The following is a 22,009-nucleotide window of genomic DNA, read 5'->3' as shown; positions in this document are numbered from 1 at the left end:
ACATGCAGGATCTGCAATAATTCAGAAAATGCTGGTTACGAATTTTGGGCTATTTTGACCCACTTTCCAACCCAGAAAACACATATTAGAAGCTGCAGAATGGACAAATCAAGTGGTCCCCAACCATCAACTGAAGATCTGTTAATTAATTCGAATTTAAATTCAAATCTTATCTTTTAGGAAAAGATATTATTTTTAATTTTTTATTTTAAACCTATTAGGATTAGTAATAAATAGAAACTCTGTACATTTAGACAAGAATATTGTTACCAGAACCCTTATTTTTCTTCTCGGAATCATGAGCAACTAATCCTTCATTGTTAAGGTTAGGAGCTCTGTCTATTTGTATGGATTTATTCGTTTGATCTTTCTAATTTAATTCATGTTTTGATTTATATTTCAATAATTGTTTTCGCTCTTAATTTAATGAATATTGGGTGGAACGGAAGTATGACCCATTTTCTAATTGAGTTCTTGTAAAACTTGGAAAAGCTCTTTACTTGAACAACAGCTTGAAAACATATTATACTGAATTTCTAATTGTTTGTATTTAACGAGATACGTGACATATAATCCCTTTATTTTTGGATAATTAGAATTCTTTTGGCATATAAACTAGAGATTGATCATCACCCTCTAATTGGAATTAATTAACCAAAGAATTGGCAATTAATGAATTTTAGAGGAGACTAGGAAGGTCTAAGGAATTAGAGCCTAGTCACATATAGTTTGCCATGAAATTATATCTTGCATGATTAAATTAGTTAGTGATAAAAATAAATCTGGAAAATAGATAACTCTGAAACCTTAACTGCTTTCTCAACATTTTATTCCCAACTCATTTATTTGTCTATCCTTTTGATATTCTAAGTTCGAATTTAAATCTTTTGAACATCTCAAAACCAAGTTTTGCTTGCCTAACTAACCCAATCAATCAATTATTGTTGCTTGATCCATCAATTCTTGTGGGATCGACCCCTTACTCACGTAAGGTATTACTTGGTACGACCTGGTGCACTTGCCGGTTAGTAAGTGTGGGTTATAAAATTCCGCACCAGATATCCAAGTTGAAGAACTTTTGGTCACCATGAACGGGTAGGAGCATTTGCCAAACCAGCCTTGCCACAAGGCAGTCCCTGAGCGCATGAAGAGCAGTTTCCTCAGTGGTGTTGCATCTCGGACACCCTGCTTCATTGGACCGTGTTTTCGTCTCCGGTTGTGATTTGTAAGAAGAGTATCATTTGTCAGTAACCAAAGAAAAGTTCGAATCCTCTCCGGCCCATTCCAATCCCAAATATGCCAAAACACATGATCATTCGCAGAGGAGCCCATATCAAGAGAATGGTAGGCCGATTTCACACTAAAGGTCCCATCCGCACTCAGCTCCCTGGCAACTTGATCTGCTTCTTTTCAAGGAGACAAAGGAGCCATCGCAGCAATCTTGTTAACCCATGTCTCTGGGAGCCAATCTCAATTTCTCAAAATCCCAATCACCTGAAACAAGAAGGAAATCATTCAACATCCATTTGTAATTAGGGGGTTAATTACCTGTTTTATATATTGATCCAAATGCCAGCTTTCGTCATCCAATTATGGTTCCAAAAGTTAATGCTTGTACCATCTCCTATATGCCAAGATGTGTTCCTTTCCACGCCCTTCCAAGCTGAACAAACTCCCTTCCATAGTTTTGAATCCATCGGTCTCGTCTTTATGTCCGGAATGATGTCATTACCACATTTATATTTAGGTCTCAGCACCTTCACCCAAAAGCTATCTCTTTTTTCAACCAAACCCCAACCAACCTTCATCCAACCCTTCTTGCCTTTCCTCTTTTGCATAGAGTTAATGACTTCCTAGGTAATAATGATATTATCTGAGGTATGCCTCTCTGGAACAAAGCTACTTTGAGTCGGCTTCACCACTTTTTTCATGATTTTCCTCAACCTCGTTGATAAAACTTTAGTAATAACTTTATAGGAGACATTGCAGAGAGAAATAGGATGCATTTACTTTAACATAACTGTAGGCTCAACCTTTGGAATAAGGGTAATTAGGGTCTCATTAATATCCCGGACGTCCAAGGGCCTATTAAAAACTCTTTCAACCATATTACAAAGGTCGGTTCCCACCCTGTCCCACTTATTCTAATAGAAAATTGCCTGAATCCCATCTTTTCCTGGAGCCTTGAGACTTCCCATAGAGAGTAGAGCGTCCTTTATTTCCATACGAGAGATGTTACTGCCAGTACTCAGAAGATCATCTCTATCTAGAAGAGGGAAATTATTTCTCAAGACAAAGGGGTATCTGGAACATCATCGGTATACAACTGGCTATAGAATTTGGTCGCCATTCTCTCCAGGGCTGTGCGGTCATGCACCCAGCACCCATTATCATCCTTCAAAGCTTTTATCTGATACCTCCTCTTGCAGGCCATGAGCCATGGAAAAAATTTGGTGTTATGGTTTCCGAACTCCAACCAATTACAACAAGATTTTTGGAACCAGAGCAGTTTCTCTTGGGCCAAGATCTACTCATATTCCACCCAAAGCTTCCTCTGCAATTTCTCCAGATAAAGATTCGAGTTCATAATGAGACTATTCTTAATGCCTTGAAGCCTCTTCAAAATTTTTTATTTTCTGTGATGGATATTGCCAAAGACATTATGATTCTAAAGCTTTAACTCTTGCTTAAAATCTTCCATGCAAGTATTCCAAGAGTCCTGAAGATTCCATCCCCTGTTAATAATATTATCGAAATTAGGGTGATCCAACCAAGCAGCTAAAAATCTGAAAGGTCTCCTTCCCTTATTTGGTGCACCCTGAGAAGTAAGACGCAAAAGGAGAGGAGAGTGGTCAAACTTCAGACTCGGTAAATGTTGGATAACTACCCCTGGGAAGGTGATTTGCCAGACAAGGTTAGAAATTCTCCTATCAAGCCTTTCCACCAGAGAACATCTTTTCCAAGTATACGGACATCCCGAGTACCCCATGTCCATAAGGCCGTAGTAAGATAAACAGGCATTAAAATTAGGGCAGGCCCTTCCATACCACAATAGAGACTCCCCACTTTGTTCATGATCATTCAAAATAGCGTTAAAATTTCCAATGGCGCACCATGGCAAATTGGCATCCCTACCAATACTGCGAAGATGCTCCTAGAGAGATTTCCTGAAACCCCTATTAGGACTCCCATACACGCCTGGTAGAAACCACTGCACCGAATTCCTATCTTCAATCTTCATGTGAACAAATTAGGAGTTATGATTTAGCACATTCACTTTCCAGAAATTCGAATTCCTCATACACTAAATCCCTCCCGATTGCCCTCTAGCCTCCACCACAAAACTACCATCTAACCCAAATCTGTTTCTAACCCTTTCTCCCCGAACACCACTTATATGGGTCTCCAGCAGGATGACGAAATTCACATCAAACTCATTTCTAAGATTTCTAATAAAAGCAAAAAAATTTTACCCTCAACTTCTCTACAGTTCCAAACTACAATATTCATTAGATACTCAAACAGAGAAGACGACCTTTAAAGACCCAAGAAAAACTTCAAACAAAAGACTGGTTGTTACTCCCTATAGCCCAGAGGCTTCCGCATAGACCGTAGGTTCCGTTCCTTTGCCTGACACCTTATGTCCATCTTTGGGTATATCTGGTGCCTTGTTTGAAATTCCGGTGCCGTCTTCGACCTCCAGACCAATCAGAGGAGTTCCACCATGCTGAGGTACTTGGTTGAAGAAGGAATTATGGCTCACATGGGCCTCAAGAACTTCCTTGGAGCTCTTCCCAACTTGATAGTCTTCCCATTGTTGTTTTGTGGCTTCCCTCATTCTATCCATGATTTTCCTTTTCCACGATCCCCCAAGTAAAATTATTAGAAGAGGAGGATGGCACATTTTTCCTACCTTTTAATGAGATCGCTAAGGAGATAGAACCTTTTTCCACCATTTTTTGTTTGGGCTTGAAGCCTTTTTTTGTTAGTATAGGCCCAATTTTTAGGGCGGCAACTTTTTTGGTTTCCTGCGTGTAAGAACCTACTTCAGGTTTTCTTATTATCACATTTGATCCCTCTAAGTTTGTTGGGCGCGTTTAGACTTGGTCAGAAGGCCTAATGGTGCTCCCATCATTCTTTCGAGGACTTATAACTGGAGCTCAGTCAGAGGCCTGATCTTTGGGCCCAGCATACTCTGGCCCTTTCTTTAACAGACTTCTCATAGAGGGCTGATCTAGAACGATACTCTGGAGTCCAATATGCATGGCCCCACTTGGTTGAGAACTTTCCTGCATCTCATCATCCCTTTCCTCATATAGCACATTAAACCGAGAATCTCCCCTACTGAACGTGTTCTTTGTAATGTCTTTACTTTCCTTATTAGGAATGGCATTAAAGGTCTGATTCCCTTTTATCTTTTTCATCAGGATTTTCTCTTGTTTCCTTTTAGGATACCTCTTCACCATCATCCAGGCGCCAAATTAAGGAGGATCATGATTTGTCCGTCGCACGATATGCTCATCATTGTGTTCCTGATTTTCTGGAGTTTCCTAATTTACCTTTCATGTGATGGCCGCATCCCTTTTCCTTACCATCGTTAATCTTTCCTTTTCTATGGCCACCTCTACCACTGGTTGATTAGCCTTATGCTCGTCATCTTTACTACATTGTTCAAACTTATGACTAGCGATGGCAATTTTTTTGGCGAGGTGGGTATCCGCGGGGATTTACCCCCCGGGGGGACAAGTTTGAGGGGTCATTTTCTCCCTCCGGGGGCGGGGGGAGGGTATCTGTTTAATAAACAGGGCGGGGCAGGGAGAGAGGTACCCGGCCCGTGATACCCGCAAAATATTCGTGTAGCTGAAATTACATAAATGTCCTTTTATATATATATATATATATATATATATATTATGATGGAAACAGAAAACCTAATCCTCAATTTCTCATGCCGCCTCTGCCTTACTCCCTCACACTCTCATCAATTCTCACTCTCACACCCCAACCTAAATCGTGTCTCAAGTATCACCCTCTCTGTCTTTCTTCCTCCTCTTTCCTCCTTTGCCACCGCTCACCTACTTTCTCTTACTGAGTCGCCGGTGTCACTCCGTGCTTGCGTCTCACAGCGTTGGCACCGCTTGCACCTGCATCGCCGCCTGCACTCTGTGAAGATAAAGCTGCTCCAGCCATGTCTCTACCATTACCAGCATATTCAGATCTGTCATCATCAAATATGCTTCTGCGTCCATCTTCTTCAGGTCTGCCAATCTACCATCATCAATAGCTAATAAGGTGTTTGCATTCTTTTAATTATATAATATTAAAAAAGTTTTGATTTTTTATCCAATAATCATGATCATCATCTATGATATATATGTCAATATTATTCTGATTTATACATATTATTAATGTTTGATATATATATATATATATATATATATATATATATATATATATATATATATATATATATATATATCTTTTCTGTAGCTTTTATGAATATAATATATGAAGATGTTTGATTTTATTATATTGTAAATTGTATTTTGTTAGAAGATAATTTCGAATGGATGAAAATTAGAAACTAATCTGGTTTAATTATGATATAATTTAAATTATTTGATTGTTTTACATAATTGTATTATTTCTATTTATAAATTGAAATTGGATTAAAATTTTTACCAAAAATCTATGGATAATCTATGGAGACCCCGATTTCGGACGGATACGAAATTCCCATCACCCATCGTGAAGACGAGGCAGGAACAGGAACGGATTATGAATGGCGAAGACAGAAACATGTCCCCGCCTCCATAAAAATCCGTTGCTATTTCTATTTATGATCATATTTTTCACAGAAAAAACATGCCAGACCTTCATACTCGATATTAAAAGTGCTTCCCAAGAGAGATTCTAAAAACTAATTTCTTAAACAAATCAATTATCGACACAAATTCTCGCAAATTTCTCTTTTGAATGTATAAAAATAACTCGATCAATTTTCAACATATTTCCAATGACAGACCCAACCTTCCACAAGAAACGGGATTTCAATCAAAAGGTTGGGAATGCGGCTCCATACTACAATCCTTTTCACATAGTTCTCCACCGCTAGAAAAAAACAGTTTCCATCTTGAAACAATTAAATAATGTCCTGCGATCATCTATGATCCTTTCACAAGCGTAAGAAAGTAATCTCTATCCATATCAATGACACTAATCCTCTCTTTATGTGCCCACTCTCAGTGAAGAGGCTGTTCGATGAAGTCAAGGGCTACTCTCTTTCCTAGCATTCCTTTTATTCAGGAACCGCCTTGCCCTTGTCCTATTTTAAAATGATCAAGATCGGGTCGGTGTTTCCACTTTATTTAACCCCAATTGGTTCAAGAGAGTAAGAAACTAAGAACCAAGAAAGAAGCCATGAACGGGGGACTCGCTATCTCTGACATGCATACCCCTTCCACCATCCGCTTTCTTTCACCATCTTCTTCCCCTTCTCACTCCCTTTTTCCCCTTTACCTTCCCAATAACCACCACCCACGATTTCGCGCCAAATCCTCCCTCGTAATTGAGAAGCAGGACCCACCCACCCTCTCCGTCGTTCAAGCTCCCGCACTGTCCTTGCCGGAACCGGTCTCTCGCCGTCTCATCCTCCTTCGCCATGCCAGGAGTTCCCGTGAAAATCGCTCACTCCGTGGTAACCACACCATTCATGCACCACAGCCTCCGAAATACAAAGAAAAATTAAAAATTAAAAGATTCGAACAAGTCCCAAAATTCACTCTTTTTTTGAAACGTTTTTCCTTTGATTAGCTCAAAGTTTTAAGCTTTGCATGTTTTCGTGAAGTGGGGGAAGTTCCCATTTAAGAACTGGTCTGGAGATGGAAGAAGATTTGTACTAATTCTAGGTTGTAAGAAACGGTGGGGTTCACTGCTTTGTTCAATTTTCAAGCTTTCTTGTAGTTTAAAGTTTCAAACTTTATGGTTTTGCAAAGAGGTGTGGGACATTCCCACTTAAGAATTTGCATCGAAGTGGCAAAAATTGGGGTTGATTATAGATGGAAGAAATGGTGGGTTTTCTATAATTTGTGCATTTTCAGGTTCCACACTTTTTAGTACCCATGTGAATGATGTATTGTTATGTGATACTTTGTTATGTGAACATGTTCTAAGTGTGAAGATGGTTTTTCTGCAGATCATGACCGGCCTCTGAGTAAATCTGGCCGTGTGGATGCTGTCAAAGTTTCTCTAAAGCTCCAAGAGTTGGGATGGATTCCTGAACTTATCTTGTGTAGGTTAGGATTGATTTCGTGGCACATTGTTCTTACGAATTGAATTGATTTGACTGTTTAAGAGGTGAGGTATGTGATATGAGCATACCTATTAGATATCGATTGGCAGTTCCTTAGATACTAGTTATAAAGGCTCATACTTTTTTCTTTTCAAATCTATATTATGATTTCAGTTTCTTATCTATATAACCTTAGCATGTCTAAGACGGTGTCTAAAGATGATGTATAAAATTCATTTCCCTTTTAAGGACCTTATTGCGTTAAAACAGCTTTATGTTAGCAAGGATTTTTGAGGTTTTGTATTGATTTTTGATTTTGTACTGTGGCAGTGATGCGGCACGGACTAAGGAGACACTCAAAATAATGCAGGAGCAAGTGCAGGAACTGGTGGAAGCCGAGATTCATTTTTTTCCTAGTTTCTATTCGATTGCAGCCATGGATGGACAGACAGCAGAGCACCTTCAAAAGATTATTTGTAGATATTCAAAGGATGAGATTCTTACTGTCATGTGAGTATCGGCAAATTTCAGCCTTTTCAGGGTGATATCTATAACCTATTCGTGCCTTATTGTCAAGGTAGAGGCTGATGATTCTGTCCTCATCAGAATTATGCCTCTCATCTCTTTGTTGCTTGTACACGAACAATTTACAGACACAAACAACGCTGATATAGCTATTACAGTATCAATGTTTCAGATGATGTTATACTAAATGCATTTACTATAATTGAGAAAACACATTTTGGCCCCAAACATGGATAGCCAGTGGGATCCACATTTCAATTTTTACACTTTCTAAACTTTTTATGTTGAGAGTTTCCAACTTTTCATGCTGTGGATTGAAATGCATGTTGTTTCACTCAAGATGACGATCGAGTTTTGTCTGAAATTCTCCATTTGCATGTGGTGGTTTCCAAGAATTGTCTAGGAGCCCTTATTCGTGCTAATATCTTTTCATTCGCATTTTGAGAAACTAAGTTTGATAGTTGGAAAGTACTCTTCACAGGATCTGATTGATATTTAATCATTTGCTGGTATTCAGGTGCATGGGACATAATAGGGGGTGGGAAGAGGCGGCCTCGATGTTTTCTGGGGCCTCGATAGAATTGAAAACATGCAATGCTGCACTGCTGGAAGCTTCTGGAAAATCTTGGGAAGAGGTTAGCTTTTGTTACCTTGCACAATTGACTACTGTATATTTTCCTTCAAGGCTATTGGCTTTCTCTATATGTTTATTATGTGTTATATATCGTGAAGTTTAGATGTTCTACTGACATATTTCATGGATCTAGTGCAACAACTAATTTTAAAATGTTCTTGTAGGAGTTTATGTTTGGTAGGTGATTATGAATTCTTTTTCCAATGTTAAATGTCTCACGTTGAATACTTGATTGGTGAATTGGCAATATTTTTCTGCCACTTTGAATTTTTGTTGCTAAATGGCCATCACTCCCTGAAAGTTTGTTAACCCTTTGTTTCTCCTCAAGGCTACTTTTGTTGTATAATTTATCAATGGTGTTGTAGCATATTAGTATGATTCATGCATGTGTCATGTGTGAATAGAGAATGAGTTCAAATCTTAATAGTGTTTTATTTGGCCTTTTGGATTTTAACTACTCGATCGAATTAAGACTTTTGTTTAATATTAATTATTCAGTTTATCCTGACATAATATCTTACAGGCATTTGCTGCAGCGGGATTTGGCGGGTGGAAGCTTCATGGCATAGTAAAGCCAAGTAGCTAGCTAGTTAAGCATTTCCATAGAGAGTTAACGCCAAAAAAGAAAAATATATGCACAGAAGTGGAAGTTCGAAGCATCATGAGTTCTTTCTGAAACCGAAAAGCTCAGTTTCAGCAGTGCAAAGAATTGATTATGACTTTAGAAATCATGCTGGAAGGAAAATGGAAAATGAGGGAAAAATTTTCAGTTGCAAATGAGTTGCTTCCAAGATGAGTCAAAGATATAAGCATGGCTGAGGATACAGAACACAGAATGTCAGTCCCCTCAAATGCTGCTGCTTAATGTATATAGCATAAAGTTCATTGAAGTGAACTCATGCTGCTTACTGGTTGATTCAAGTTGAACACAACATCAAATAAGAATTGTTATGTAAATTATGTGCTGTGAAAAATATACATACCTGCCATCATATTATACCTCTTCCCCCTTAGTCTTCATTTTTTAATTAAAGTGAAAATTTGTTTGATCAAGCCTCAGTTTGAATTCAGTATAAGTCCTTGAAATTAATTGCTTGTGCAGATTTCCCCTTGCATTATAACTTTGATTGTAATACTACCGACTAAACAAGAGTTTAGTGGTATGGTGTTTCATAAAAAAAATGTGTACAGCATCAAAAGTCAATTTTGATAAGCTATACAGTGTTACAACGTTTAGAAAATCCACTTTCAAAAGTCAATTTTGATAAGCTATTTTCGAAAGATAAAATCTTTACCAAACCAAATCGTTATATAACAAGATGGTCATCTGTATTTGGTTTAAGTGAATTAAATAACTTAAATATTTGTGCAAGTATTTTCTTAAGTGAAGACTAAAGAGAATTCTGTGTATTTTATCCAAATTGAATTTGAATATTGGATATTGAACCAAAAAAGTTGGAAAAAGAGTATCCTTTTCAGCCATGAAACATAAGTGTGGATACAAATTTGCAAACTTTTGTCTCAACCAATGACACAAAGAAGAAACAGAATGTCAGAATCTCGGGAGTGGATCCTCTCCAGTGAGAAAAAAACTGGATGGTATCCAGTGTTCAATCTAACCATTCGTTGGGCTCTCTCTCTTATTTATTTCTGGTCCCACTCATAGAATCAAAGGTGATAGCTGAATTCTATCAATTGTTAAAAAAACTGGAGAGGATCTTTTTCCCAGAATCTCAATGAGAACCCAATCAAATTTCAATTTTGTTACGTCTATATCCTTTATAATACATAATTTTTTTATTTGTTAATTAAAAACAATTTAAATATATAATTAATTAATAATAATGGTATTTTTATACACATATCAGGAATGTTTAGTATAGGAATAAGATTTTTTTAAAAAATATTTGAAAAAATTTTGACAAAAAATAAATAAACATTACTTGCAAGAACAGAGAGAGAGAGAGAAGAGTCCAAACATTCTCTTCATCCGTCTTTCGTCTTCTCTAAGTTTATCAATCTTGTACGATTTCTTCTACTCAACACCAACAACAACAACACACTTAGGGTTCTTCCATGGCGTCGTTAGCAACCCCGCTTTCCCAATTTCAATCCCTTTCTTGCACCAAACCCTGCGTCCGGCTCCCCTCACCTGCTCTCCCTCTTCAATTCCGACGGAGATCATCGCCGGCGCTCCGGGGCATGCCGATGAAGGCGGTTGTTGTTGTGTCTGCAACGACGGCGGCGGAGACGTCCAACAAGAAGCGGTACCCTGGGGAGTCGAAGGGGTTTGTGGAGGAGATGAGGTTTGTGGCGATGAAGCTGCACACGAGGGATCAGGCTAAGGAGGGCGAGAAGCCCGTCACGGAGCCCGAGGAAAAGCCCGTCGCTAAGTGGGAACCAACCGTTGATGGCTACCTTAGGTTCCTTGTTGATAGCAAGTTGGTTTACGACACTCTCGAGAAGATCATCGATGAAGCTCCTTATCCTTCATGTTAGTAACTAACTAACTAACTAACTGAATCTGTTATGCTTACCTAACTTAAGCATCGTTTTGCGTGCGTGGGTTGTTACAATTACACCCATTATCCATACGCATATCTATGAGTAGTTTTCAATGCTCTTGGAGCACGAATTAAATGTGCTCCTGAAACCAACTTGAGTTTGTCGAGTAGTTAGCTTATTCGTCAGCTTAAGCAAATGTGGGGTTCGAATCCCACCTTTGCATGCAGCAGCCTATTGGCCATTGCCAAATTCTTAGATAGAACCCCAATCCGAGACGGATTAGTCCTTGGCCTGGACTGGGGGATACTATGAGGAAAAAAAAAAAAAAAGGTGCTCCGGAAGCATGGAATAATTGAGCTTAGGTAAACTTGAATCATATGAATTGGTGACTTTACCATGAAAATGAGTAAACTTGAGAGATTAATAACCGGGGTGTTTTGTTTGGAGTATCAACAACTAAGGTTTTGGTGTTTCTTGGCATGTATGTAATAATGGCAGTAATAACATATCTCATTCTTAACCTGTAGATGCTGAATTCAGAAATACAGGACTCGAAAGGTCTGCGAGTTTGGCGAAAGATTTGGAGTGGTTTAAGGAGCAAGGCTATACCATTCCTGAACCTTCCTCACCTGGCCGTAGTTATGCCGAATATCTTATTGAGTTGTCGCAGAAGGATCCACAGGCTTTCATTTGCCACTTTTACAATATCTACTTTGCCCATACAGCTGGTGGTCGAATGATTGGGAGAAAGGTACCACTCTCAAAGTCTTGTGTGCAAAAATAGGTTAAATCAGATTGTTTGTTAATTGTTAGAGTGCCTGATGATGCATATGTAGCTATCCCAGCTTCAGTTTCTGTCATGGTACATTTTGTCAAGTTGTGTTCTGTTAGTAATCTCTGTTAGCAGCAGTTAAAAGTTACTGAAGTGCAGCCTATATATATTCATGTGTATCTTGTAGGCCACAGAAGCCTGATATTCATTTGTTCAGATGCAGATATATTTCGGCGTATATGGGTCTAGCCTATGCTTGATACTAGCTATATAGAGTAGTGGGTGCCCTCCGATATGCCACTACTATGTGTCATAAAATATTTTAGCATGTTATTTCAGTCAAAATTCTATGGAGAATCATTAGAAAGCTATAAAATGCGTCCTGAGATATTTGGCTACAACTTTTGCTCATGGTTTACATCAATAAAAGGATGCTTTTCTCAATTTATGGGGGTTTGGTGATGTCAATTGGACTGTCGATCTTAATGATATGCACTTCATGTGTCTTGTTTTACCCCAAATTATATAGAGGCAGAATTATAGGAGTCTGGCTTCTGTTTCTGTCTTTTGGCTCGCTCAGTAACACCTATCTTCTGTTACAGTTAGTTAACTGCTGTTATTGTTAGTAGCTTTTAAAGGCAAGTATACAAGACAGCTTATATTATTGATCTGTGATCTACTGAACTTATGAGATTCATATTACTTTGCAAATCCGTATACTTTGGAAAAATTTAGTCAAGTCCCTGGTCATCATCCTTTTCCATAATCATTCTCTTACCGCATTTTAATTTTGACAGGTTGCTGAAATGTTGTTAAACAAAAAGGAGCTGGAGTTTTATAAATGGGATGGTGACCTTTCCCAGTTGTTGCAGAATGTGAGGGACAAGTTGAATAAAGTTGCGGAAGTATGTTTCTAGGTTTCCCGAACTTTTAACTTGTCATTTGCTTTAGAATCTCTGAGGAATAAGCAATATCTTGATTTCTTTTGTGGCTTTATTTCTAAGGAACAAGTGATATATGTTATAGCTTTAAGATTTTGTGAGATAGCATGATGAATATACTATTCTTTGTTGTTTCACCAGGAATGGACTCGGGAAGAGAAGAACCACTGTCTTGAAGAAACAGAAAAATCGTTCAAGTTCTCAGGAGAGATTCTCCGTTTAATTCTTTCATGATCATGATAATACATGCTCTATTATATGGTTTATTTACAAGCATTAAAGTGCATGGCGCAAGTCAAGAATATTGCAACATGTGTATATATGTTTTACTTTTAAGTTCAAGATGCAATAGACTGAATGTTGATTCCCAGATATAAAAAAGGTTAACTTCCTAAACATTTCTTCGGTTCTGAATTTGGATTATTTTGCCAAGGGCAGTGTTCAAGGGGATCAAACCTGTTGGCTAGTTTCTGAGTTACTAAGATATATTTGAAGGTTATTGAATCTCTGGTGAGAACGGATAGTGTTGCTTCCATTTTATTTCTATTGAGTTTTACATGAATATGATAACCAATAATATAAAAAGTCATTAATACAAAGTGACATTATCAAAAATAGGAGTAATAATATCCACTCTCCTCAACGATTGGCACAAATAGAAACAAGTACCATTATCAAGAGAAAGAAAAAAGAGTTCTAAGTGGCGAAAAGAACACTAGAGTGACTGAAATTCTGGTTTCTTTTCTTGTATGTTTTCTAATGTAGTGTCCTGAGTGTATGACATAGAAGTTCACCTGAAGTTCATGATATTAGTTGCTTGCAAATTTCCCCTTGCAAGTAAACCTGTAAAAGCTTGATTGTAGTTCTAGTGACATGAGCATAGTGGTATGTTGTTTGACTATTTCATACAAGAAATGTTTTTTGCGCGGGGGTAAATTAAATATAGTATATAATAAATATTAAAAATTGTTATGTTTTGTATAATTAAATTAAATGTGTAAACTAAAGTTAAATTTAAAATGTATTTTATTTAAAATAATTTGTAGTATAAAAGATTTGGATATTAGAGTTGTATGTATAAAATGACATTTTTATTTGGTAGTTTGATTTTTACATTTGTTTTAGTTGATGAACTTAATATTCTTATGTGGCGCTCGTCGTCCTCCTTTTTGTTATTTAGAGTTGTTACTTTCTTCTTTTTGTATAGGTTCTTGTGAAGACATGTTCTTTATGAATTGTTGAGTTATATGCACTTTCTATTGTGTTGTTTGATCCATCTTTGTAAGAATGTTCTTCTTCTGAAGATGTGTCTTGAATTTGTATGGTTTTCTTTCTTCTTAATCTCTTGATGGGTATGTGATCTTCGTCTCATGATATTAGTGTTGGTGAAATTAGTTCCTATAATCAATGAATAATTTAAATTAGAAATAAAAATGATGTCTAAAGTAACTCAAATAAGTGATTTTTTTTAGTATTATCTATTTTATTTGTTGCAATGGGTGTTAAGGTTTAGTGTTTTTGGTTGAAACAAATGTCTTGGTAATAGTGTATTGTTAAAAACTTTCTTTAAGATTAAAATCATTTACATTGACTTCAAATATAAGTGAGGTTGCACAATTTTTTCAATTGGGGTGGTGCTTCAATGTCATTACTTTTCTGGAGTGCCATTAGATTTGAAGCAGTTGTATCCAATAATTTTTTTGCTTAGCCATTAAATAGTACAAAAGTTGTTGTACCACTTTGATCTGAAACCTTTAATTGAATTTTGAACCTAAAATAAGTATTGCATTAGTAACTAATAATTTGATAGATGAGATTATGAAAAGTATATAGAATTACCTTATTGTTGGATATTGTGGTGTTTGATTACATGAGTCACAAATATAATTATCTCCTTTTTCATATGCTTTCTTCTTACACTTTTTACATTCAACATAGTTATCTCTATTGAGTAAGTTTGAGATGTTGTGTAGTTTGAAAATAAATTTTTTGTGCTAAATTTGATATAATTTGAAAGAATAGTGATAAAAGACTTATATAAGAAATTCAAATAGTATAGAATTTGAATATTTGTAACGTAAAATTTATTATGATTAATAATATTATTATGACATTTGTAATATGGATGTTTATTACATTGAATGAGTTATTTATAAAAATTAATAAATTAATTATTGGAGTTATAAATTAATTGTATTGTTTACATGGTAAGATATAATAAATATAGGAATATGAATGTAATGTCTTTGTAAATTACAAATTTGGTTAGACACTATTAATTTTTAATTATTGTCGTTGGTAATTATTGTATCGTTTTTTGTTTTTTTTTTGCTGATTTTGAAATAATAGATGATTTGATAAAAATTGAATGGTTGATTCTAAAATTTTGCCAAGTAAGCAATATTTTTGACATGGCATTAATTAAAAAAAAAAATTTAAAAATAATATGAATAAATTTATCTATCTATTTTTAAAGACGATTGATAAGAGATAAAATATTCTATTTTATGTATATTATTCAAGTCTTTAATCACTTGTTTTTAGTCACAATGCCGAAATTTTCAATTATTTTTGCATAATGGCTCATAGATGGAAAATTTCGCGTTTAGAGCAACCAAAACAAAAGAATTATTTTCATGGCTAACTGTAACTTTTGGTTTAATTTAAAGGCTATTCATGTGTTGGATTTGAACTGTGATAGCGAAATGCTTCTAAAATAACAACTTATAAATAATAAATATCAGCTTGAATTACTATTTTAGTATATAAAAATAAAAGTTTAATTTTAATACATTAACAATGTAAAACGTTTTTATATAATAGTGAATTACATTTTTTTTACATGTGTAAAATTGTTTCACAATGAGTGCACTAAAATTAAATTCTCGAAAATAATGTTGTCACATTTTGTTTTCACGAAAAATATCATCTCATAAGTTACAATGTCCAAAAAATAAATTATTTCTCTAAATGTCAAATAATGAAAAATGGTCATTTTATATTATTACACACCAATTTATTACATTTGCCACTACCATTTGTTCTTGCAACATAAAATGCTTGTTATAATCAATTTAGATTGGTCGAGTGGTCAACTCACTCGTTCGCTTAAGTAAGTGTTGAGTGTTCGAATTCCGTCTTATGCATGCAGCAACCCATTGGCCAGCGACAGACTCTTAAATGAAACTCAATCCGCGACAGATTAATTATTGACCTGTCGGGTTAAAGGATACTCTGGGAAAATCAAAATAAAATAAAATATGTGTTATGAAAATTTATCATTAACTGTTAGTCCACGGACGTTGAAGTTTGCAATATAGAACTTAGAGATTTGTGTAAAAAACCTACCCTAACTAACTAAAAGGTATGTACTGTGTACATCTTATCCCAAATTGAATTTTAGATAATGTACAAAAAAATATTGAAAGAAAAGAATATTAGAATGATCACGCAACTTGTGCATGTGCCTCCTATGAACCTTTCTAAATTAAAGAGAAACATAGGGTTGATAAAACATAAAAGAAATAATTCCCATGCAATTTTGTAAACTTTTTTCAACCAATGACACAAAGATACAGAATCTCACCGTGAATCTAATTTAAAATTATATTTAAAAATTCCCAAAATTAAAAAAAAAAATTAACTACTTGTAAAAACAGAAAGAATGAGGAGACGACAAATTTTAAGGTTTAAAAAAAAATTAAAATCCAGCTGGCTGATTCAGCTGTTGTCTCTGCCCAAACGTTCTCTTCCTCTGTCTTTCATCTCTTTTTCCTTCATTTTCTCATCGTTTTTCAATCTCCTATGATTTCTCTTACTCTGTGAAAATTCAAAGGGACAAAACAAGAACAACACAAAAGCAACAACAAAGGCTCTTGCTTGAAAATTCCATTTGAATTTGGCTTTGTTTAATTTCTTCAAACGCAGCATTGTATTTTGATTCTGCGTCAGGGGAGGGTCCTACATTATCATCATAGATACCCTCTTTTTCATTCTGGTAAAGTTGTTTCCTTTTTCATGTTATCTTTCCATTCCCCAAGTTCCTTGTTCCATTTGTTGCAAAAATGTGATTCATTTGCCATGTGCATTGTTCAAATGTGGCATTTTTATTGTTATCAAAGAAACAAGGTGGGTGGATTTTGAATGTGGGATCTGAATTGGGATGTTAATGCCCAAATTATTGCTTTGTGTGATTTAACCGTTTATTACTGTATTTATTTGTTTGCTTTAAAAATTGTTTCTCATTTAGGAATTGTTTAACGGAATTCAAGTGTGAAAGGTTTTGACTTCTGAATAAAGTAACTTCATGTTAAGAATTGCAAATTGCTAGCTTAACGGATTTGAAAGGGACAACTTTTTTGCTTAGATTGAAAATTGCTAGCTTATTGCTCCCTTTCTATGGTTTATCTAGATGAAGCCTTTGTAAAGTTTTTGTGCCATTTATTTATTTATTTTACAGGAACTGAACATTTCATGGGTTGTGTTGGAAAAAGGTGTCCTTAATTAATATTTTGCAGCCAAATTTTATGAGCATGTTCTTTCTATCCTGGGAGGATTTTGAGGCTAAGGGGAAGAATGAATGACCTTCTCAGAGACTCCGCTCTACTTGTAATCCCGTGAAGCGGAGCTTCTCTGAGTTACATGCTGAAACAAGATGATTGACCAATTCATCAATTTCGTTATTCGTCCTCCCAGGTATATAGCCTCTTTGGGAATTAGTATATTTAGATTCCAAACTTGTAAAGTATATTGGTTCTGAGTGGCACTGTGTTATGAGTGACTAATTAAGTCTTCAAGCTAAAGAGGTTTTTCTATTCATGGTGATTGAATTTAATTTGAACTGTATTGAATTCAGCTGAACATGTTTCAATCATCTTACAAGAACCACGAGACAATTTTCATCGAAGACTTCAATTATTCTGAAATTAGTCTCTTTTGTGAAACTTATGCAAATGACTAAGGGCACCATTTTTCACTGCTCAATTTTGCATTATTATTTTTCAAGACTGTCGATTATAGTTTCAGTGTATCTGCTTTGCCACATGTGCAGGGCTGAGTATGATCCAGAACAGTACCTGTGGGAAAAGGAATTCACCCTTGCCGGAAGAACATACATAAGGCAGGATTTGGAGGCAAGTATGGACATATTTTGTTGTATACTATTGTTGTCTATTCTTAGAAACTAATTAATGTATGAAACAGTAGATTGAAATCTTAGTTATCTTATATATTTATTTGTAATCTTGCAGCTAAAGAACTCAAGAGGTTATACCTTGCAGTGTAGCCATTATCTCCCTTCACCATTCCCTGAAAATGCTTCTCTTCCTTGTGTTATATATTGCCATGGAAATAGGTAATTTAATCTTTATGGACACAGACAGCTATTGCAGCTTGAAACAGGTTTTATATGGTTCTGGTTCTGAATGATACATTTGTTCCATTCTCCTTTTTGATATGTGTATTTGTGTACAAATGATGCAGTGGTTGTAGAGCAGATGCCAATGAAGCTGTCGTCGTTCTTCTTCCATCAAATATTACTGTCTTTACTCTCGACTTCTCAGGGTCAGGCTTATCTGAAGGAGATTATGTAAGCCTTGGTTGGCATGAAGTAAGTAACCTCTTAAAGAATATGTTTTATTCGTTGAATTGGTTTGAATCCATTTACATTAGCTTCTGCATATTACATACTCTATGAAACTAACAATACAACACATTTATAAAGACCCTCATGATCAATTTTGCGGTTTTAATTTCGCTTTATTTTTATTTTATTTTTTGTGTGTGTCAATTTTGATGTTTACTCTTGATCTGTTATATATGAAAAACTTGTTTTGTTTCTCTTTCCCTTTATGTAGAAAGATGATCTCAAGATGGCAGTGTCATATTTAAGAAGCAACAAGCAAATATCAGGTATAGGTCTCTGGGGACGATCGATGGGTGCCGTTACTAGGTACTACAATTTCCAATCAACTAGTTTGATTTTTGCAAGAATTTCTTGGTCAAATGATTTTAGGCTTGAATGTGCTTTTAGTCTTTATAATATAGGCCATTTCGATTTTGGTTTGTATAAAGTTTTTTGTGTTGGCTGTAATTAGTCTTTTTTATCTTTTCTTTCCATTTTTTTTCCTAATCCTTGTCACCATAAATTTTTATCATCTAAAACATTTAAAAATAAGTATTTATTTCATACTAAAAAAAAGCCTTCAATTTTTTATCTTTACAAATAACTTTTGAACTCCTTCGGGTATCTATGTTATTAATATCACAAGTACATTAATCTAGATGATAGGAACCAAAAAAATTAATGAGAGAAATCAATGGTATAATTGACTATGCACTTTACTTTGGTGTGAATTGTGATGTAGCATTCTCTATGGAGCTGAAGACCCTTATATTGCTGGAATGGTGTTGGATAGTGCCTTTTCAAACTTGTATACTCTGATGATGGAGCTGGTGGATGTTTATAAAATTCGGCTTCCAAAGTTCACTGTACATTCTCTCTCCCTCATTCTATATTCATAGGACTTAAGATGCTATCTTTCCTTTGTAGTAGCAACTAAAAATGATTAAATGAAGTAGGATCTCCATATTGTGAAGAGTAAGTGAATAAGTGATTAATGCAATACCATAAGTGAATAAGCTTTTGGCAGTAGTATGAGGTAATAAGTGAAGATGCTGTTACAAACTTACAGTTCTGGGTTATGCATTGGTTAAAATGCTTGTGGGTTTCTTATTTTCCTTCCCTCGAAATTTAGAGGATCACTTTGGTGTTTGATTGAAAGGATTGGGAAATAGGATTATTGTTAACTATCTTTGGAGTGGATAAAGTCTTTCATCTTAGAGGTTTCAATCTACTTTCTTGTCATGGTTGGTTAGTTTGAATTTTGTGTATGTTCTTTTAATTTTGCTGCATTGGTCCACAATCAGGTTAAAATGGCTGTACAATACATGCGGAGGGTTATCGAAAAGAAGGCGAAGTTTGATATCATGGACCTTAAACTTTTGCCGGTATGTATTAATTTTGAAGCCAAATTTTTGTTTCTTTCTTCTGTTTATTTGATATGTTATGGTGTATTTAGACCAGTTCAAATTTAATAGCATTTATTTTCTGGACAAACATTTTTTTTCGCCAGAGCTATCTCCTTCGTGTCTGTCTTAATTTAATGCTTTTAAAGCTTACAGGTTGCTGCGAAGACATTCATTCCTGCTTTATTTGCACATGCTAACGATGACAAATTTATTCAGCCCCACCACACTGAACTCATCTCCAAAGTTTATGCGGTATTATTTCCAACCTGAGTCAATGTGCTTGTTTAACATAGCCAAAATATCTTACATGATCTCTAAATTTGTAGGGTGATAAAAATGTCATAAGATTTAATGGCGATCACAACTCCTCTCGACCACAGTCCTTTTTTGATTCAGTTGCTGTTTTCTTCTGTAAGGTGCTCCACCCTCCTCCAATTCCTAGAACTCGAAAGGTTGATAAATATTTCAATCTGGGGAGTTTGAGACTTGGTTCTGGTTTGGATGAGGTAATATTAATAAGCATAGTGTATAGAATTCTATTTCTTGATGAAATCACTTTGCACCCAAAATGCAACTTATGAACCAGAATGATACATCACCAAGCTTCTTATGCAACTTATGTCATCAGATTTTTAGATACTAATCTGCTCTTGCTTTTATTGGTAGAGCCTGTTATATGAGATACTCTCTAGTCTGCGGTCTGCAGCATCAACTACCGATGCTGCAAGTTCATCTTCTTCTGCTCCGAACGCTTCATTTGTAGATTCAGTTGGAGGCCTTCCCTCAGAAGTTGTCCCAGTGACTACAGTAAGATCTCTCCTTCCATCTGCCTATGCTATTTTCCTTTGAAACTTTTATTCTGTTTAATCATTCGTTACCTTTAAGGCCATGATGTAGACTTCAAGGCTATTCGAATAGTTAACGGCCGCACAGTTTGCGTCCTCAGTTTGCATAAAACCTTTGTGCTGAGAAATAAGATTGACATAGTTTTCGGTACCACTGACATTTAAGTTGATCTTATGTTGTTTTCTATTTTTTATAGAAATATTTTTTTATTTCCTGTAGAAATTGTTTGCTTTCTGCTACTGATGTCTTTAGTGGTTTAAACATGTTAGTTAGCAGATTTAATCTTTCTTCGAAATGATGTTTAATGATTTTACAGGACGAGCCAGATGTCTTGAACCGAGATTCTTACTCATGTAATAGCTCAACTAGAGAAAGCTGGGGCAGATGTTCCATTATGGGAAACAGCGACGAGGAACCTACTACAGATCATGGAGCTGAGGATAATGCTTCTGAGGTCTGTCTCTATCTCTATTTCTATCTTTGATTTATTCATCAGTTAAGAGCACAAAATTGATTTGAAGATGTGCAATAGTAATGTGGCAGTTACTTGCCTGCTAAGTTATATCAAAGTGATATGGTAATCCATAAATTGACATTGGTGTTTTGTACTTCGCATGTAAATTATATCGAAATATGCAAGTTATTCTTTACTCCCATGGGAAGCATGAGAGAAATCTTGCCGGACAAGAAAGAAGACGAAAAGAGTCAAAAGGAAAAGAAGAAGAAGAAGAAACCTGATAAAGCAAAGAAGATTAAATCCGACGGGTTAGAAAAGATTGAGTCCCTTAGTCGACGCCTGCGGCGTTGTTGCATGCCAAGGGGATCTTTCCATCAAAGACACCAGTCATCTTGATTAGTCTTGGTTGCTATTGCATCTTGTAATCCATCTTATAAATTTTTCCACATCAATGTAAAAATTTTTTAACCTGTGGAATCAGCCACTGATGTAATTATCAGGTTAGGCCGCCTACATTATATCCTTTGGGTGCGGCCTTTTCCTGGACTCTGCGCTAACATGGAATGCTTATGCACCGGGCTGCCAATGTAAAATGCATTGATATTGTTAGGTAGCCCATGAAATCCAACTTTCTTTGTAGCTTGACTAGTTGGTTCTCTTTTAGGAAAATTCAAGAATGTACTACTAAATGAGCAAAAAATAATGCTTTGTATACTTGGCCCTGATAATACCAATTGTTTATTGAGGCTTTGGATGTGACTCACTTCTGTGTTGCATTCTGTAAACTTGGTGCTTCTTGTGTGATTAGATAACATTTCTGACATAAACTATAAGACACTTGAAGTAACTTGGTAACATTACCCTCTTCCCAAATTCCTAACAAACTGTAATGGAATGTGACAACTGAAATTTTGAAATGAATTCTACTTAATGTTTGCATTGACATTGCTATCAAAATACAAATGCTTTTCACCAGTGATATTACAATATCTAATTTCTATGCTTAAAC

General features: G+C 35.6%; 3 protein-coding genes across 3 annotated transcripts; all 3 read left to right on the top strand.

Annotated features, from left to right (window-relative positions):
- Positions 1-6,030: 6,030 nt before the first annotated feature.
- LOC130973745 (uncharacterized protein At3g52155, chloroplastic) lies at positions 6,031-9,496 on the top strand. Its single transcript, XM_057898393.1, has 5 exons — positions 6,031-6,697; positions 7,196-7,295; positions 7,622-7,801; positions 8,334-8,451; positions 8,974-9,496. Exons 1-5 carry the CDS (start codon positions 6,421-6,423, stop codon positions 9,034-9,036), a joined length of 738 nt encoding a protein of 245 aa, XP_057754376.1. The 5' UTR covers positions 6,031-6,420; the 3' UTR covers positions 9,037-9,496.
- An 896-nt stretch (positions 9,497-10,392) lies between these two features.
- On the top strand, positions 10,393-13,177 carry LOC130976712 (heme oxygenase 1, chloroplastic-like). The gene is made up of 4 exons (XM_057901635.1): positions 10,393-10,944; positions 11,483-11,706; positions 12,525-12,632; positions 12,810-13,177. The coding sequence occupies exons 1-4, from the start codon at positions 10,527-10,529 to the stop codon at positions 12,900-12,902; spliced, it is 843 nt and encodes a 280-aa protein (XP_057757618.1). The 5' UTR covers positions 10,393-10,526; the 3' UTR covers positions 12,903-13,177.
- A 3,287-nt stretch (positions 13,178-16,464) lies between these two features.
- LOC130976654 (uncharacterized) lies at positions 16,465-21,716 on the top strand. The gene is made up of 13 exons (XM_057901568.1): positions 16,465-16,665; positions 17,128-17,363; positions 17,719-17,800; positions 17,918-18,021; positions 18,150-18,276; positions 18,524-18,618; positions 19,034-19,157; positions 19,596-19,676; positions 19,851-19,949; positions 20,024-20,203; positions 20,364-20,504; positions 20,860-20,997; positions 21,184-21,716. The coding sequence occupies exons 2-13, from the start codon at positions 17,323-17,325 to the stop codon at positions 21,394-21,396; spliced, it is 1,425 nt and encodes a 474-aa protein (XP_057757551.1). The 5' UTR covers positions 16,465-16,665; positions 17,128-17,322; the 3' UTR covers positions 21,397-21,716.
- The last annotated feature ends 293 nt before the right edge of the window (positions 21,717-22,009 follow it).

Source organism: Arachis stenosperma, chromosome 4, assembly GCF_014773155.1.
Source record: "Arachis stenosperma cultivar V10309 chromosome 4, arast.V10309.gnm1.PFL2, whole genome shotgun sequence".
In the NCBI taxonomy this organism is placed as follows: domain Eukaryota; kingdom Viridiplantae; phylum Streptophyta; class Magnoliopsida; order Fabales; family Fabaceae; genus Arachis; species Arachis stenosperma.
The sequence above is the reverse complement of the archived record's forward strand: the minus strand, read 5'-3'. Positions and strand labels throughout refer to the sequence as shown.

Bases quoted from the DNA above. Each gene is read 5' to 3' on its own strand.
- LOC130973745 (XM_057898393.1), top strand. From the start codon at position 6,421: ATGAACGGGGGACTCGCTATCTCTGACATGCATACCCCTTCCACCATC. The intron at 6,698-7,195 runs GTAACCACACCA...GTTTTTCTGCAG, and splicing joins TGAAAATCGCTCACTCCGTG to ATCATGACCGGCCTCTGAGT. The intron at 7,296-7,621 runs GTTAGGATTGAT...GTACTGTGGCAG, and splicing joins CCTGAACTTATCTTGTGTAG to TGATGCGGCACGGACTAAGG.
- LOC130976712 (XM_057901635.1), top strand. From the start codon at position 10,527: ATGGCGTCGTTAGCAACCCCGCTTTCCCAATTTCAATCCCTTTCTTGC. The intron at 10,945-11,482 runs GTTAGTAACTAA...CTTAACCTGTAG, and splicing joins TGAAGCTCCTTATCCTTCAT to ATGCTGAATTCAGAAATACA. The intron at 12,633-12,809 runs GTATGTTTCTAG...TTGTTTCACCAG, and splicing joins AGTTGAATAAAGTTGCGGAA to GAATGGACTCGGGAAGAGAA.
- LOC130976654 (XM_057901568.1), top strand. From the start codon at position 17,323: ATGATTGACCAATTCATCAATTTCGTTATTCGTCCTCCCAG. The intron at 19,158-19,595 runs GTACATTCTCTC...GTCCACAATCAG, and splicing joins TTCGGCTTCCAAAGTTCACT to GTTAAAATGGCTGTACAATA. The intron at 19,950-20,023 runs GTATTATTTCCA...CTAAATTTGTAG, and splicing joins TCATCTCCAAAGTTTATGCG to GGTGATAAAAATGTCATAAG.